This window comes from Lissotriton helveticus, chromosome 3_1 (genome assembly GCF_964261635.1).
Source record: "Lissotriton helveticus chromosome 3_1, aLisHel1.1, whole genome shotgun sequence".
In the NCBI taxonomy this organism is placed as follows: domain Eukaryota; kingdom Metazoa; phylum Chordata; class Amphibia; order Caudata; family Salamandridae; genus Lissotriton; species Lissotriton helveticus.
Window position 1 is genome coordinate 469,402,663 of NC_136061.1, and position 15,074 is coordinate 469,417,736.

Here is a 15,074-nt window from a genome sequence, read left to right on the forward strand (position 1 = left end):
TGTGAAAGAGACACCCTGTGTTTTCGAAGAAGCACTCGTAACAACGCTTAATCAAACCTAAGCCTCGATAGATAATAAGAGACAATAGCCACTTGTGTGCTCAGCTGCTGATCATTCCCAGCTTTCGCATATACAGAGCCAGGCTCCTGCGCGGTGTGAATAGGGTGCAGAATCGCAGTATGTTACTAGAGGTCCCTGTGTGGAACCATAATACAGTGCTGGCTGAGCCGGGGTGCAGCGACCATAGGTAATAAATATTATCTTCTAAAACTGGTGTTGATAGAAAAGTAGTTTTTCTGTGGTTTAAATGCGGCAATCCGCTTTGGAAGTTCTACAGGGTGCAGGACTGTTACAATCACGTTTTCATTTTGAGTATAGAGGAACGTGTATATAATTGTGACCAAATATATAAATTATGCCTGTATCTAGTATGTAAAGGGACATGGCATTTCAAAGTGTGTATTCTTATAACAAACCTGTATCCAAACTTTTAACTTTACCAAACAGCCCTAACAGTAGCCCTAGTCCCGAGACTGACTTGTGACTAAGGAGCTTAAAGGATAAAAACTACCACCGATGCCAGATCCCTAGGGTTTACACTGGATCTTGTACCATGTAAATCAATGACTTAAATTTGCATAGGATTGAGTGCTATGTAGAGCTGAAAATGCCATGCCAGATCAAGATGCTGCTAAAATTGTTCGACGTTCAGTTTGGGGTTGGAAACAAACCTTGAAGGCTATGCTGCAATCATCGATTCTATGATTTTGGCCCATACAGCATTTAAATGATGCAGTATTTGTGAGAAACTAAAATAATCTTGCTGAAAAGATTACACTATTTGTAGAATTAATGTCCATGAGGAGTTAACATGTCCTCAAGTTTCAGGTAATGCTTCTCAAAAAATTAAAATACTTCGAACTGGACCTACTTAACCTTACAAACATGAGCATAACACAAGCAGTGCCCACAATAACACAAGCAATGCCCACCAATCAGAGGCCCCACACTTGGCTCAAGACTTGTGTACAGGTGAAGCAACCACGCTAAATGAAATTTTGGTGGCCCCTCACTAAATATCGAAGATTGTGGCTCAATCATTTTGTACTACTCTGCTGTTTACACAGGAATATGCTATGATGTAGTGTACATATTATTTTGTTGGTCTCTGAATTAATATCGCTGTTATATTCTGTGATCTGTAAATCAGGAGTTCAATTTCCGAAGGGCCAACTCCTTCCCAGTTTACTAAATTGGTACCATCATATTTGGTGATACGAACACCAATTATTTACAAAACTTGTAAAGACCAGAAGAGCAAAATAAAATGAAGCAAACATCGATTTATTATGTTTTACAAGAAGTATTTTCTCTGAAATAGATGGTTACCTCTGACAATCAATTGTATTTTCCAAATAATTCCAGTCCATATATGCTTGACTTCTAGGTTGCTTGGTGCAGCTGTATAAAAGTCGAATGCGAAGGTGACCCGTCAGCACATTTTGAAAACTATTCACAAGCAAATTACAAAGTGACTAATAGCTCATTATATGCCTACTGAAGTATTAATCTGTAATCTAAGAGGCGTTTAATGTTTTGAACCCAGAATTGTAAAGTTATGTAGGCATTAGGTAATACTTTGCATAATTTTACAGTCAATAGTACATGAATTCAAAAAAAAAAATCTAGCTTCGCTTAGTGAAGGGGTGAGAGCCTTCTTACATCAGTAAAACAATTAGTATGAGGCAGTTAGCGCTGGTTGCACCACAGCACTTTTTTTTCCTTTACCTTCAGTCATGGTGCACAGCAGGTGCACCGCTGTACAACATGGCTAAACAAAACTTTGACAAAGTCAATAACTCTCGCTTAGTTGAGACCTATTGGCTTTACCACAGTTTTAGTGTTTTCCAATCCCCAGTCACTGTTTCCAGCTTCTGGATTTTCAGTCATACCATTGCTGCAAAACTCGAAGGTTTAGTAGATTTTTGTGCTCGCAAAACGTTTGAGCATGACAAATCCCTAACAAACAACCAAAGAAGTAAAAACATGCATACATGAAAAAAATGAGAGTTGTAAAATTGAGTGAAAACATAATCCAGGTTCTTCTTTATCCTAGAAATTACGCTCGATTATGTGGACCTAACCTTCAATTTTGCCCAGAAATAAAATCGTTCTAACCCTTTGTAGCCAGGGGCTTGAAAAGCTGAAAATGAACCCCTTGTTTGAAATGTTGTTCAAGCCCTCGCAACGCTCGCTCTGAACGTCTCATCATTTAGGATGTCATCGGATGAAGTGGCCCTGCTTTAGTCCGTTTTCTGCCTGTAAATGTAACTGGTTGTGGTGGGAACCTCACACTATGCTGTATGGGGGCAAAACATGTATATGAAGTTTCCATATGTGCTGTTGCCATATGCACAACTAATCTTAGACGTTTTATCCTTCAGTTGAATATGGCCCTTCTATCTCTTCTTCTTAAGGTACTTGTGAAATGTAGGAGGTAGCAATGTTGTTGGTTTCTTTTAGTGCATGGAGGCAGTGCATGTGTGTTACCAGCTAGCAGGCTTTATACAGGAATGGGGTTGATCTTCGTGTTATGTTTGAGATGTGCCAAAGAGAGATATCGTTTTTACTTTCCACACAGCTCTTTTAAAAATGCAGAGAATCCTAAACAGCACGTTATACTGACTTGAATAGTAAGCTAATGTCGATAACTAAGGGCAGCAGTAAAGCGATTAGTGGAAAAAAATCAAAAGTACATCTGGTTGTTCTTGTTTGAATCTTTCACGGACTGCCTTAAATAAAATCATGCTCAGTTAATCCAGCCAGGAAGGTCAAGCTTTGCTACAGTAGGGACGGGGCAATTAAAACAAGCAAGCAACTATGTGGGAGGAGGACAGGGAACGAACAACAACTGCTGAGCGACGACGTGGGGGACGGGGCAATAACAGGCGAGCAACGACACAGGAGAAGAGCGAGGGGATGGCAAAGCAAGTGGTGAAACAGCAACGATGACATTGTGAGGCAGAAATAATAAGTCCTAACAAGAGCGGGATGGAGGAGGGCTGCGGGCAGAGGGAAGGGGGGGCGAGGCGTGACTAAGGAGAGCTGCGGGCAGAGGAAAGGGGGGGCGCTCCCTCACAAGGCAGTCTGGTGTCTCATACTAGCGGATCTTTCCTTTGGCCGCGATGTCTCAAATCACAGCGACAGTCCACTTACCTGGAATGTGTTTTCGGAACCCCAGTTAGACCGCTGCATGCAAGTGACCGGACTGTCACTGAACAGTGCTTGCTCCCCGGACTCCACTTCCAGCGGGGGGCAGGAAAAAGACACGGCTGAAGAGCCGGTTCACGGAGCCACTGCACAAGTAGCGCCTTGACCCACACGGGTCACGGGCTGTGCTAAAGGGTCTCTTGTGCCTGGAGAGGCGCAGAGCTGCGGGACTGGTCTGGGTGGGCATAAGAGGAGGAAGGGATGTGGGTCCGGCGGAGGAAAGAGCGCAGGGAGATGAGGAGGCTGAGAAAGGAAAGGCGGAAGGAAGGAAACCGAGGCAGGATGACATACTAATGGTCGGAAAATACAGCATCGGGACAACGGAGGGTCTGTCGCGTCTGGCGGTCGGGCAGAAATGGCGGCCTCAAGCTTCTGAAATTTTTCGGATTCGGGGGCGTGTTTTGCTGTCCTGAGTGACGGACAACGTCACTGTCTAAAGAACAGCAAAACGTACGCCCCCAAATCCGAAAAAGACGGGGCTTGTTTGGAATGACTCACTTCTCTTCCAATGGCTGGCCTCTGTTTAGGAAGCCAGCCAATGGAAGCGAACGGAGCTGAGAGGCGGGTCTAAACTGCCCTACTAACTAACATTAAATCTCCGGACCGGAAGCTGCTTCGCAGCTTATAGGTCCCGAGACCTAAAAAGTGCTCCAGCGCATTGAAAGAGCTCTGGAAAGTGTGTGCGGTTCCCTGACTGACTGGTGGCAGAGGCATAGGGAACCAGCCACCAGGCTTGATAACCATCCACAAAGGTCCGAATTACCCTGGAGCTTTCCTCAGACCTTTTCAGAGATCCAAAGGGGCCCAAGTAATTTGCAGTGTTGTATACCTTAAAGATGAATATTAATGTGAACATATTCATCCCCACATTCTGATTAACGTATGTGTTACGCACTTTGGGCAAACATTGTGAAAGGCTGTGATTTGTATTCTGTGGCAGAGCAGTGGAGTTAATTATGTAGGAATGATGCCACATAAATTCTACAGACGAGGCAAAAGACTCAGATTGCTTGAACAGTGAAGAAAGGTGATAAGCGACAAGAGCAGGCTGGGCGTCCTGCAGCTCTGATTTCCATCACAGTGATCAGGAAGGTCAGCACGTTGGTGTCAAGGTCGTTTTGCAGACGGGACAGTTCACGAATGCTGTGTTGTGAAAAGCAGTGTGGGGTAAAGTCCAGCGGATAGACTGCCAAATAAATCTTGAAGGAAGGTGATACCTACTGGGCAGTAAAGGTGATGGGTTTAAACATACATGCCAAGGAACGACAGTTGTGCATCGAGATTCAAATGTAATTTTTAGAGCAAGATCTCGGCAAAATTGTGATAAAGCCACAGTATCTTGACTCTTGAAGAGTGAAACGGAAGAAAACAAATTAGGCAGCTCCTTTATATGCTGAGCTGCTGAAGCATCGCATTTCGTGTCTCACAGCATTAGTGCACTCCAGCAAAATCAAAGGCTGCTGGAGCAATATGGCGGGCCTCATCCGGTGCATCAAGGCACACCTCTTCCATCGCAGTGTGCTGAAATGACCCACTGCTTTGGGTTCATCTTCTCAAGGGCAACCACAGGGAAGATATCCAGAGATGAGTGAGTGGGTATTTTGGTCTCTGGATACTCTTATTTCTCGTGTGTTATAGGCACATTTCCCTGCAGGGTCATTGTTTTCAGTACCGACACTCTGCTGATGCGAAATGAAAGGGTTTTTGGGTTGTGATGCAGTGCAGTGCAGTTCGTGCACAGTTCAGGAGAGGCTTTCAGATGTGACTCCAGTGCCTAGTGCCATATCTGCTGGGGCAGTCGCTTTTTATGTGAGGAGATATGCTGCTGCATACTACCGCACCCTTTGCCAACATATGAACTGCTCACAGCTCTTCAGAGGAGCATTAAAGAATGACGTTGTGTGGTGCCTTGAGACACTCTCCTTTTGTCTCTTGATGCTGCCCCTTCCTCACGTATTTAGATGTAAAGTTAAAAAAAGTTATCACTCACATGCCATGGTCATTCAAACATAACATTTCTGCCATGTGGGCAGATAGAATACCTGAACGACACTAGCAATAAAAAACAAGCATTTGCAATGCAATAGGTCTCGCAAGTGCTAGATTTTGACCTGTTGGTATTGTAAATGACAATTCCATTTATGTAGGTGTTTGAAAAATCCTGCAATAATAAAAGGCATTATCATTTATAATTCCAATATGTCAAAGTTTTTAAAATGCGAGACCTATTGCATTGCAAATGCTTGTTCACAACTGACATTCTGAACTTAATTATCTGAAGTGCTTTAATATGTGGCAATGGAGAAAAAGTGTTCCAGTGAACTAAAATATTTGTCCAAGGTCACACAATTTAAGCTGAAAAGCCGTAATTTATCCAGGTTTTTTAATTTAACTTTGTGCAAATCAGCCCGGTAATGGGCATCTAGTTTTCTTTTCTTATGTTTTGATCTGATGGTGGATTTTTCATCAGTTTTTATGTAGCATAAACTCGACCCAAATCTATTTGAGCGCTTTACATGCCTGTCAGGTCCATTACACAAGATCATATTCATTATTTAGAGGTGGGGTGCGATTAAGTGGTGTGCCCAAAAACACATGATGTTGAGCCAATTCTGAGACTAGAAGCTGGTCGGAAGTTCTGACCATAACACCGCATCCTGGGTAGAGGGAGGCAGGCAAACAGACAGAAGCCACATGAAAACTCCCTGACACAGGACAGCTTGAGGTCTATAAAAGAATGAAGGGTGCCTACCAGAGCAGAGTTAGATCGTTGAACAGCCCTCACAAAGAGACAGGCTCGTTTCTGCAGCGACTGTCCCAGGTAAGGTTGAGCCAGGAGGTGGCTGTGTCAGACTTACTCCCTACCTGAACTTTCGGAATAGTGAAGCCTTCGGCATCCCCTCAACCAGACTGAACCGGCGGGCAGGCATATAGGGTTGCAAGGTTCGAGAGCACAATGTGTCCCACAGTATAATAATTCCCGCAACAGAACAAATTAATTTGAGACGTGTGTCAATGTCAATAAGAAACAAAGGCACACTTTCCGCACTTATAATTATTAACAAGCTTACCATACTAAGAGTGAGACAGCACACCATACTGTCAGCTGTAATAACGTGCACAATGTACGAGAATGCTAAACATAGAACTGGACTACAGAATAAGCAGTCGCCTTAATGATTTACTAGGCATATATAAAATAAGTGGTCCACTACAGAACACATACGCACTTACCGCGCAAATAAACTGTAGTTGGCTGATGCTCCTCTGTATAAAATGGAAATTACGTATGGGGAGCACCAGCCAATCAGGTTCCAGGCAAAAAGTACAATGCAGGAGTGAGCCAATAGCAAGCAGCGGACAGAGCATGTACGCTGCCAAGGCTGAACCTAAAAACGATGTCTGAAGTAAGGCAGGCCTATTGCATCACTCTGTATGCTAACTTAAAGATGATTTCAAATGAAAATGAGATTTCATAAAACAATGGCTAATGGAAGCTGACCTAAAGTCCCTCAGTGGGTAAATTTATTGTGCTTTTTCCCAAAAGTCTGCCATATAGTTATTCTGATTTAGGTCTTGTCTATAGACCAGACCGAAATCGGAGCATTGCTGCTATCGGATAACAGTATTAGCAATAAGCATATCCAGTTCTTAATTTGAGCTGGTAGTGTCTGTAGGGGCGACCCACCTTTCTATTTGGGGACCAACATATTTTTTCCTCATCAGACCCTGACCGGGAGCAAGAGACGTAAAAACACACAGAGAGGAAAGAAGTCAATAGAGAAAGACGGAAACCTCATTGCAAATAGAGAAAGCAGGAGCCTACGGGTGAGAGATACAGTGCCAGGTAGTCGATGGCAGAGCCATTAGATCGATTTACTACTGCACCTCCTTGAGATTCGATGCGTTGACATTTAAAAGCACCGGCTGCGAATTTCAGAGCAGAGCTTTGTGCACCAGTGCTCATTCTATGACAAATTAAGCACTGCAGTACTACTTACCACTGCTAGCAGCTACATACAATTTTGCAATGAATCTCTACATTGGACTACTGTTGTTTTCTTATTAGTATTCATAGCAATTTTCACTTACACTAGTTAACTTTAGTGTAGCTGATTTTCTTTTGACTCTTCGTGAATGTTAAATCCGACATTATCAATAAGCAAGATAAACAAATTACTAAAAAGGTTGATAGGTGAAACAGACACACATTTTTTTTTTAAAGGAGCAATTGAGCTCAAACTTTAATTTCAACATTAGCAAACTAATATACTAAAAGGTGAATACGGAGAAAATAATGGAGAACCTTACCCCACCCTATGAGGGTGAATCCCCAAAGGTATTTAGTGTCCGAGAAGAAAGCCACAAAGATCAGACTGTGTAGGTACAGTCCTTCCACAAGAATCCAGTAGTAATTTGTTGCCAAGAAGTAAATAAACATCACAACTGATATCTTGCACCCCACCTGTGTAGACACAAGTCCAAGTTGTTACAACCATTTCGTAAACCGCAGCCTATCATACAATAACATGCTTACTGTATGAAACGTCATAGATCCTGAATATTTAAAACACATTTTGTGAGAAAAACATTATTTTTGTGTGCTATCCTTTTAAGAATATTGCATTTTTATTTAGGGATATTTTGAAACATATATTGCTTGGTATAGCATCAAATATTAAAGACGTGCTTTGGGAATTTCTGCAAAGTAATGGGCGAATAGGCTATTTTACATTTTACCCCACATACAAGGTTAAATGTGATCCCCCCTCAATCTAAGCCCCAGGCCTGAAACTGATTCTAAAGATATGTTTTAACTAAATTCCTAAATGTTCTTAACTGTTTCCTAAATGTATGTTGTCGGGATCTAAAGTTCCTTTTCAGTTATCACAACAGAAAAAGAAGAATGTATATTATAAACCTATGAAGAATAGCCAACAAACAGAAATGAACACAAACATCCAAAATCATTACTCAGATGTTATATATGGATATATCTGTTTTTTACGTAAAGGACTTCTGACATTTGAATCGATGCAAACCGAGAATGGCAGACTCACATCTCTGGAAAGGGTAAAGGTGAACAGCCTGCTTTGCACGTTTCTTTGCTGATGGACTGGGAAGGGGTGGAGGAACTAGATTATACAATGTGCCACAGAAAATTGTGATGGACAAATAGAGTAGAGCATATCAGAGATGGGGAGAATTCAGAATGAGGTGAGAACGTGACTGTGGGTCTAATGAGAATATCACACGGCAGTGAGCCGCGAGGTAAGGCGGGCTGAATGACCAGTGCCTGTCAAACTGTTAAAAAAAAAAATACAGCAAGAATCCCTGAGGGCCACATGTATTCAAAATGCATTTTGCAATTATCAAATAGCAATTTTATTCCAAATCGTTATTTGGTAATCGCAAAAGTTTATGTATTTAAGGAATCTCCAAAGATTAACAGCCTGATTCATCAAGCTGATTTGCGCTCGCAAAGGGCCAGATTCTGAGAATCTGGCCCTTTGCGAGTGCGATTTTTGCATTTGGGATTCATCATCCCAAATGCAAAAATCTCTATTACCGAAATCGCATATTTGCGAGGAATTGGATTTAAGGAATCTCTAATAGAGATTCCTTAAATGCAATTCATCAACCAATTAGAAATTGCGAAATAGCAATATTTGGTCGCAATTTACCACCAAGTCTGACTTGGTGGTAAATTGCGAAAATAGTGTAAAAAGCACTTTAATGCATTTTTTTCTTTTGCATGTTACACACACACATGTCCTTTGGACATGTGTGTGCGCAACACCTGTTCAAATGTGCATTTAAGGGGTGCTACAGGGTGTCCTTTGGACACCCCTGGCACCCTTAAAATCGCTATCTGATTTGCGAGTAGCAAATTGCTACTCGCAAATAAGGGATACTCCCCATTCATTCCTATGGGCCTTTTGGCCCATAGGAATGAATGGGGAGTTATTCCTTTTTTTGCGAGTAGCAAATTGCTACTCGCAAATAAAGAACATGTAGGAATCGCTATTTATTTAGCAATTCCTACATGAATACCGTTTTGCGTGTCCTCAATAGCGAGTCGCTATGATTCGCTATTAGGGCCACGCAAAACGGCCGTTGATGAATCAGGCTGTTAGTGATTCTTTAACATTACAAAAGTGCGATTTGGTAAATAGGTAATCACTATTAGGTAATACTATTCCATTTATTTCTATAGGCCCAAAGGCCTAACTGGTAATTGCAAATTAGGTAGTACAAAGCCAATGGTGCCCCCCTGATGCACCAAAAATAAAAATGTGCACATGTAAAGCGAACTCATGCCTTAGCGGCATGTTCGGTTGCAGAGCACTTTGAAAATGCATTTTTGAGCACGTTTCTAAATTTGCACATGGTTATTAACTTGAAGTCGATGGCAATAATATTTTTCTAAATGCACAGCTTGCATTTAGAAAATGCTTGGTTCATTTGCTGAGCGAACGGAAATTTGCAATTTTCCTATTCTAGTCACAATGTTGGGTAATCACAATTTTTGCAAATAACTACAATTACGACCACAAAGCCTTTCATACATTATGAAAGATTATTTTGCATTCGCAAACAGCCCAATTTTGCGATTGTTTGTTAATGCAAAATTGTTTCATACATTTGTCCCATGGTCCCTTATCTTGTAAGATGGCAGAAGAGTCAACCATTGGAGGCATGGCTTAGACGCCAAGAGGAATGGACGCCGCTCTCGGAGGCTCTGGAGAAGCATAGGAAGACGAGTCTGCCCCGGGCGCTCGCAGTTCTTCTCAAGGTCAGAGAGCTGCTTTTTCCGACGGCGGAACACATTCTCCATGACTTGATATAGTCGCGGAGACGCGGGGTGAGCTTACCGACTATTTTTCTTCATTGACGTTTCTGACCGCGGCTTGCTCCTGAGGCGCAGCCGCCATTTTGCGTGCTTGCAACTCCCCATGCGTCCCGCTATGTAGACGCCAAGCTTTTCTCGACCTGCACTCTCTCCTTGTCATAGTTTGACAGCGATTGGGTTAGCATTTGCTTCAGCTACACAAGCTTTTACTGTTAGCTTGACTATATTCTGGAGGCCATTTTGTATTCCTGGCTTCCATTTTGAGAGAATGCGCTGCCTCGTGGTCAGCATGCCCTTTTGTCTTTTCTCTCTCTCGACGACTATTTGATCTGCCCAGCAACTGGCTTTTTTTAGTAATGGTCAAACCCGCGCATGCACATTCAGGCCTCTAAGGTTAATGAATTGTCACTGCTTAGGAATGTTCTCCAAACTGGCCAGTGGTACTAAACTCCTCCCACAAGTTGGCTATGTTCCAAAAATGCCCTTATATGTACCTAAAGTTGTATAAAGTGTATACCGCCTACTTTTTATATTCCTGTAAACTGTATAAAAGAAGCTACTGTCTCAGTGTTCGGGGTGATACTCCTTACATTACCGAAGGGTGCGGTTGGATTGTACCACCACCCCATGGGGTCTTAATAAACTTGTCTTTTGCATTTCCAGTTTCCATGCCAACTTCTATTCTAAGGTATCGAGAGTTTGTGCAGAGTATGTAGGTCTGTTGAAACCCAATACCACAAATTGGCTCCAGAATAGGGACTCATCGGCAACTCGGATGCCCGTAGGATTGGTCGTGACGAAGGATTGGAAACTCGCCCTGGACGCGCACTGCCACTGAGTGACCAGAGTCTTGGCACCCACAGTGTTTTTCCCTTTCTTCCGATCTGACCTTCCAGGTGGTGCCGGTCCTTGACTGAGATCCTGATCGTTGGGTTGCCGTGCAGTTACCACTTGGACGATTCGAGAACTTGGCAGTTGGAACCTGGACATTTGGAATATTTTGGTAAGCTTTGGATTGGTAAGGTAGTCTACTGACACTTACTGTGTTTTTTTTGGATTTGTTTGAGTTAGCTAACATGTGGATCTATGATTCATACTATATGTGGAGTGCACCTCACATAGGCAGGTAATGTGGAGATATTTCTCTGACTTTATATTTGTTTGAACGGCGCACCATGTGTAAAACATATTAAGTGGCATTTAGTGTAATATCACGTTTTCGTGATATTTTTGACATGCTTGTTTTTAGTACGCTCCGAGGAATGTGCTGTCTTGGAAATGGTACCAGTTATCGATTAAATGAATCTCAGCCGGCTCCCCCAGAAGGAACACCTAATCGTGAAATGTACATAAAATTTGGCCTTCCCCCTATTATGTATAGTACATTATAGAATAGGTACACCAAGGCCGATCTTGAATTGCAATGGCCACTACATGGGTCATTTGATTTACGAAAGGTTCAGTATGTGGAGCAGTGTTTGTTTCAGCGCAGGTCTAGACAGGATATGTTTGATTGTGTGCGTATGTGGGAGAAAGTGGTGCGTGAACGAATGAAGCGTGAATAAGCCTTGGCGGACAAGGAGCAGCGAAAGGCTGCCCATGTTAAAGCTTTACAGCTCCAGGATAAGGAACTACAGGATCAGAAAGATAGGGAGATACGAGAGCGTAATTTACAAATTAATGGTCAGTTTCCTATTCGAAGTCCTCTCTATCCTGTCCTTAATAATGAATCTGATGATTTGTCATTATTAGATCATTGCCCGCCTCCATATATTATGCCTACTGCTCCAGATATGGATCCTGATTCATCTGACGAGCAGGATAAAGGAATGGATACCCGTTCTAGGCTTTCTACTGATCGATCTGCGGAATTACGCGGGCTGGCTCGTAAACTTAATGCTAATGTTACTTCTATTTCAGAGATTGACGAGTATATGCGTAAGTGGTCTGAAAAAGAGCGATTGTATTTTCTGGAACATTTTGGTCAAGAAGTTGTTAACGGTTTAGGAAATATTCATCTGAGTTGGAACCTAAGGATATAGCAGTTGGTTGTGCAGATTTACGTAAAGGTGTTTTTGTTCTGGCAGATGCAGATGGTCTCTTCCGGCATCTGGTTCAGCTACGGGACGAGACGTTACGACTACGGGAGTTGAAAAAGGCATCGGGTTCGACTACGTCTGGATCGACGGCTGAGTTCAAGGAGTGTCCTATCTTTGACGAAGATACGAGTGATACAGTACACGTTATGCCTATGCGAGAAGCTGCACCTTTGTATGTCCCTCCCAAAGGTCAAGGTACAGATGATAATTAGTTGTCTGCGGATTGGAAGGACTATTTCATATATAATTGGGTTTATACCCCTTGGAATAGAGCGGATGTTATGGCGCTTAAAACTGCTCTGCCTGACCCGCGCAAAAATCCAGCAGCTTTTTATGAGGGAGTAGACAGAGCTATTTCTTCATGTGTCATGACATTGGTTTACATTGATCTTTTCTTTAGGTTAATACTGCCTCCCGATATGTGGAGGGCAATTCGTAAGTTTGATGATCAACAGATATTAGGTGCAGATTGGAGGACCCTAGCACAGGCCGATTTGGATAGAGAACCTGCGTGTAAGCCATGTCAATTAATTTTAGACCTCCCGGCGGCTATTTTGAACAAATTAAAAACGCTCATTTCACCTAAAAAGATTGATTGGACGATGTTGGCGTCTTGTAAACAGAAGCCAGATGAATCAGTTTCTGATTTCTTTACCCGCTTCGAGGAAGCGTTTCATGATTACAGCGGTCAATTATTAACAGAGGACACGGGCAGGCATATGTTTTTTGATAAGTACGTGGCTAATCTCCTACCGGAGATTGCGAAGCAATTGAAGGCTAGTGAAAGTTCATGGACCACTGCTACTCCCGCTTCTCTGCTAACTATGGCTCAGTATTACGAACGACAGGAATTGGAGGCTAAGGACAGTAGTGATAAAAAGGCGAAAGATTTGAAGACGTAGGTGATGTTGGCTCAGGTTTGCGCTATGCAGCCGAGGGGAAATGATCGGGGTAGAGGTGGGTATTATGGCCCGCCTTCTTCCCGCCCTGATCTCTCTGCAGACCAGTGTGCATACTGTAAACAGTTGGGACATTGGCTTTCAGATTGTCCGGTACTTCGAGAACAGCGTATTCAGCGTGGTCGAAGAAATAATAGGTTTCGGAATAGTTATTCAGGTTTGAGGGGTGGAGCGAATGATCGTGGTAGGTTTGAAAGTAGGGGTCGTGGTCAGGCTGACTACACTGCTTTTGACCGACGGAATCAGTATCAGATAGCTGAGGGTGAGTCTTCTGAGTTTCAGGATAATGCGTATGCATAGGATTGCGTAGAATGGGGTATGGAATCGGTTGAGGTAGCAGTAGATCAAAGGGGTCCATATATTTCAGCGCATGTTTTGGGTTCCACTGATCAGTTTCTGGTCAATACAGGAGCTACTCGTACCCCTCTGTCCAAACAATTGGTTCCAAGGGCTCCCCTGTCTGGCGAAACGATTAAATCAATAGGGTTCGATGGAACACCTTCCATTAGCCCATTGTCTCAGCCCCTTCCTTTTCACATTGATAAGTTCACTGCCCCATGTCCATTTTTGTTGTCTCCAAATACACCAGATAATATTGTAGGACTTGATATGCTCAAGTATTTTCGAGCAACCATACGCTGCGCCCCGGAAGGGGTGCGGGTTATTTTGAATGAGGATTACCCAGAGTTTGAGAGATGGTGCCTTCTTCAGGAAGCCGATGTGCTAGCCTCCCTTCCAAGTACTTTATGGGCCACTTCTGATACTGATGTTGGACAGATGATTATCCCTCCCGTACACATCACTGTAAAGGAGGGAGTGCTTTTGCCCCGTGTACCACAGTACAAAATTTCTAGAGAAGTTGAAGCTGCTATGACCCATATCATAAATGACTTAATCGCTGTAGGAGTGGTGGAGGAAGTTCCCTATAATATTTGCAACAGCCCTATTCTTCCGATTCTAAAGAAAGATACAGACACTAAGGTTTACCGTTTTATTATTGATTTGAGGGAAGTTAATAAGATAGTGGTGCCCCAATACCCTGTGGTGTCCGATATTACTACCTTACTTACTGTGGTCCCACTCACAGCCACCACCTTTTCTGTTATCGATTTAAAGAATGCTTTCTTTTCGATTCCCATTCACCCCGATAGCCGGTATCTCTTTGGCTTCACTTTCAATAATAGATCATACAGATTTTGTCGAGTTCCTCAAGGCTATACTGAAAGTCCTAGTATTTACAGTCAGGCCTTGAAAAGACAGCTTGATTCTTTTGAGCTGCTGTCTGGAGTGTCTCTTCTTCAATATGTTGATGATATTTTGTTAGCAGCAGATACGCATGAACAATGCGAGGAGAGTACTCTCTCCCTGCTTTCTTTCCTTGCCAAGATTAATCACAAGGTTTCCAGAAAGAAATTACAATATTGTAGACCGAAGGTGACATACCTCGGTCATCTTCTGTCTAAGGAGGGGCGTGCATTGACATCAGATCGAATTCAAGCAATTTTAGACACACCAGTTCCTTCCACTCCGAAAGATGTTCGTGCTTTCATAGGTCTGAAGTCCTTTTGCAGACAGTGGATAATAGGATTTTCACACATTATAAAACCCTTGTTAGCGCTGTTATCCAAAAATACACCAACTCCTCTTGAATGGACAGATGAATGTCAGAATGCTTTTGAACAATTGAGACAGGCCCTTTGCTCTGCACCAGTATTAGGTACACCAGTCATACAAAGGTTTTTACATTATATGTACACGAGAAGGATGGATGCGCATTATCGGTTTTAGTGCAGACACACGGAGATAAACAGAGACCTCGTGCAAACTTCTCAGCAGTACTTCATCCTGTAGCACGAGGATTACCTTGGTGCTTTTAGAGCAGTTGCAGCAACA

General features: G+C 42.8%; 1 protein-coding gene across 1 annotated transcript in view; it reads right to left on the minus strand.

Annotated features, from left to right (window-relative positions):
* PTH2R (parathyroid hormone 2 receptor) overlaps positions 1–15,074 on the minus strand; it is a 1,143,807-nt gene that overhangs the window by 531,501 nt on the left and 597,232 nt on the right. Inside the window, exon 7 of the mRNA XM_078683683.1 lies at positions 7,582–7,735. Coding sequence (XP_078539809.1) covers positions 7,582–7,735 — 154 coding nt within the window. The remainder of the gene's footprint in view (positions 1–7,581; positions 7,736–15,074) is intronic.